General features: G+C 37.0%; 1 protein-coding gene across 1 annotated transcript in view; it reads right to left on the bottom strand.

The window, feature by feature from the left end:
* LOC109218247 (tetratricopeptide repeat protein 4 homolog) overlaps positions 1 to 1602 on the bottom strand; it is a 7284-nt gene extending 5682 nt beyond the window's left edge. Inside the window, exon 1 of the mRNA XM_019382601.1 lies at positions 1287 to 1602. Within this exon, the coding sequence (XP_019238146.1) occupies positions 1287 to 1391 (105 nt within the window). The 5' untranslated portion in view covers positions 1392 to 1602. The remainder of the gene's footprint in view (positions 1 to 1286) is intronic.
* Between the last annotated feature and the right edge of the window lie 1317 nt (positions 1603 to 2919).

Here is a 2919-nt window from a genome sequence, read left to right as displayed (position 1 = left end):
TCGCCACCCCCCACCCCCCCCCCCCACACACACAACTAATCTTACATATTGCCCCATTAACCTCCTCAATCTTTATACGCCTACAATACCCAAAATCTCGACAGCTCTCGGAGTGCTCTAAATCCCCCGGCACAATATTCCTATCGCCCTCTACATTCAACGGTATTTAGAAGTATGCTTGTCATCTACGTTTAAACACTTCTACCATAATAACACAATATGAATTTCAGAGAGACTAGGATATTCACTCATATTCCGGATAAAAGAATCAAACATGAAAGTCATAGACAAAAAACATTTTCTTTATTGATAATCAGAGACTAGGATATTCACTCATATTCCAGATAAAAGAATCAAACATGAAAGTCATAGACAAACAACATTTTCTTTTATTGATAATTGTGGTGTCCGAGTCAGCTTGCACACACCTCGACTAATTACACATGGTACCTCCTACCTCCCACAAGCGACAAGTACCACATAACTCTATCCATCAATGCTTGGACAGATGGAAAGAAATCACCTACACTCTCCGTTTTAATTTATATGAACTTTCCTTATTAGTCCATTCAAAAAAAAAATGATACATTTCTATATTTGAAAATAATTTGAGTTTAAGCTTTTAATTTTATCCGTTTGTCCTTAATGAGAAGCTTTTATAGCCCTACAAATACCATGGCCCTACAAAGCTTTTACCTCTTAAACTTTAGGATGGTAAGTTTAAAAAGTCTTTTTTTTCTTAAACTTCGTGCAAAATCAAACTAAGCTCGTAAATTAAAACGGTGGGAGTAGTATTTTTATCTCTGTGAGGATTCAAACCAGAGATGTCATGGTTCTCAATTTGTTTTGTTGATCACTAGGCCACACCCTTGGGTGTTAGACAAAGGGCGTATATAAAATGAGCAACCAGAAAAAAACACGTATATGAATGCCATGGTTTATTGAACTTGGAAAAATTAAGTTTCAAAAGAAAGTAAAATAACGGAAAATGAAAGCTTGTGCGGACACCACCATTGTCGAAAAAGAGGGAAAAGGGAAATGAGCGAAAGCAACTTAAAGATTATACTGGTAAGAGGCAACAAAAAGGTACCCCGCAAAATCTCTGATTATTCCTAATAAACTGGCAAGGTCTCAGGTGCATTTGATATTTAGGACAATGTTTTCCATAAAAAAAGATTAAGCGAAAAACCTTTGAGGTAAACATTTCCAGTGTTCAATTGGATATAAAAGTAGGAAGAGAATACAAATGAAGTAGAGCTGTAAAAGTAGAGTATACGAATAAGAACCTTAAGTTCAACAGCGGTAGACTGTTTGAGAGCGGAGATAGCATCGAGGTCAGCCAATTCCTTCTCAGTTTTTGGTTCTGAACCTGCCTCCATCCATAACGCCATCCTTATTGTTTAATTGACGGAACTTCTATTATATGTGCTCCGAGCTGAAATGTAGACGCAAGAGTTCAAAACTGAGATAAACAGCGGTGAGACCTCAGGCTCCGGCAAGACAGTTGGGTCGAACTATCTCGAAGACTCTCTTAATAAATGGGCTTCCGGCACTTCCATTTTGATCGTTTACCAGTATGAGGCCCCGACAAAGTAATTTGAGTTTCTTGTTTGTTTGTTTTTTTTGGGAAGAAATTTAAGATTAGCCTCATTTATAATTGCTAATTAAAAATTAATCATAATTTAAAATTAAATAAAATTTAATTACATTTTACTTTTTCATGCGGAAACAAAATTTGAACAAAAATATTCTTAGTTAAAATTCGGAATATTTTCAGCATAATATACTAGGGTTTGAGTTTTACATATGAAATTCCATCATAATGTGCTTAAATTCATAATGTATTGGAATATTAGCATAATATGCTCGAGTTTATATGCAGGAGTTCCATAATCTAGCATATTTTCTCGTGTCTCAGCTAAAGGTATTCGTGTCTATATTTTATGTCTATATTAAATAGTTGATATATTTTAATTTCTTACAAACATTGGCTATTTTTTAATTACTAGTTTAAAAATTGGCTTGCTCATGTTATTTTGGCTCTTTTTTTTCACCCCCACTAATTCGAACTCACACTGATCCATTAGATATAATCCATTAAGTTGACTTTGTAAAGGCTACTAAGGACCGGGTGAAGAATGAAAGACGTTTACTAAATGTAACGACCAGCCGGTCGTTTTGAGTTCTAGCGCGTCGCTCAGCAGCTTGGGACCATGAGCAACTTCACTTCAGGTATTATGACTTGTACGCATGGTCGGAATTGAATTCCGGGGAATTCGGAGTTGATTTGGAAAGGGAATTCTCATTTCGGAAGCTTTAAGTTGAAAGAATTGACTAAGATTGAATTTCATAGTAAACGACCTCGGAATCGGGATCTGAAGGTTCCAGTAGGTTCGTATGATGATTTCGGACTTGGGCGTATGACCGGATCGAGTTTTGGATGACCCAGGAGCGTTTTGGCGCCTATTGTGGAAGTTAGCATTTTGGAAGAAATTTCATAAGTATGGGTTGAAGTGCATTTCAGTGTTATCGATGTCCGTTTGGGATTCCGAGTCTGGGAGTAGCTCCGTATGGTGATTCTGGAGTTGGGAGTGTGATCGAAAGTGAATTCGGAGGTCCGTAGGTCATTTTGAAGTCATTTGGCTAAAGATAGAAATTTGAAGGTTTTTGAGAAGTTTGACCGAGAGTTTGACTTTTTGATATCAGGGTCGGATTCCAATTCCGAAAGTTGGAGCAGGTCTGTAATGTCGAATATGACTTGTGTGCAAAATTTGAGGTCAATCGAACGTGATTTGACGGGTTTCGGCATCGAATGTAGAAGTTTGAAATTTCAAAGTTCATAAAGTTTGGATTGGAGTATGATTCATGATTTCGACGTTGTTTGATGTGATTTGAGGCCTCGAGCGAGTTCGTATCATG

Source organism: Nicotiana attenuata, unplaced genomic scaffold, assembly GCF_001879085.1.
Source record: "Nicotiana attenuata strain UT unplaced genomic scaffold, NIATTr2, whole genome shotgun sequence".
NCBI lineage: Eukaryota > Viridiplantae > Streptophyta > Magnoliopsida > Solanales > Solanaceae > Nicotiana > Nicotiana attenuata.
This window is presented reverse-complemented; position numbering and strand designations above follow the sequence as displayed.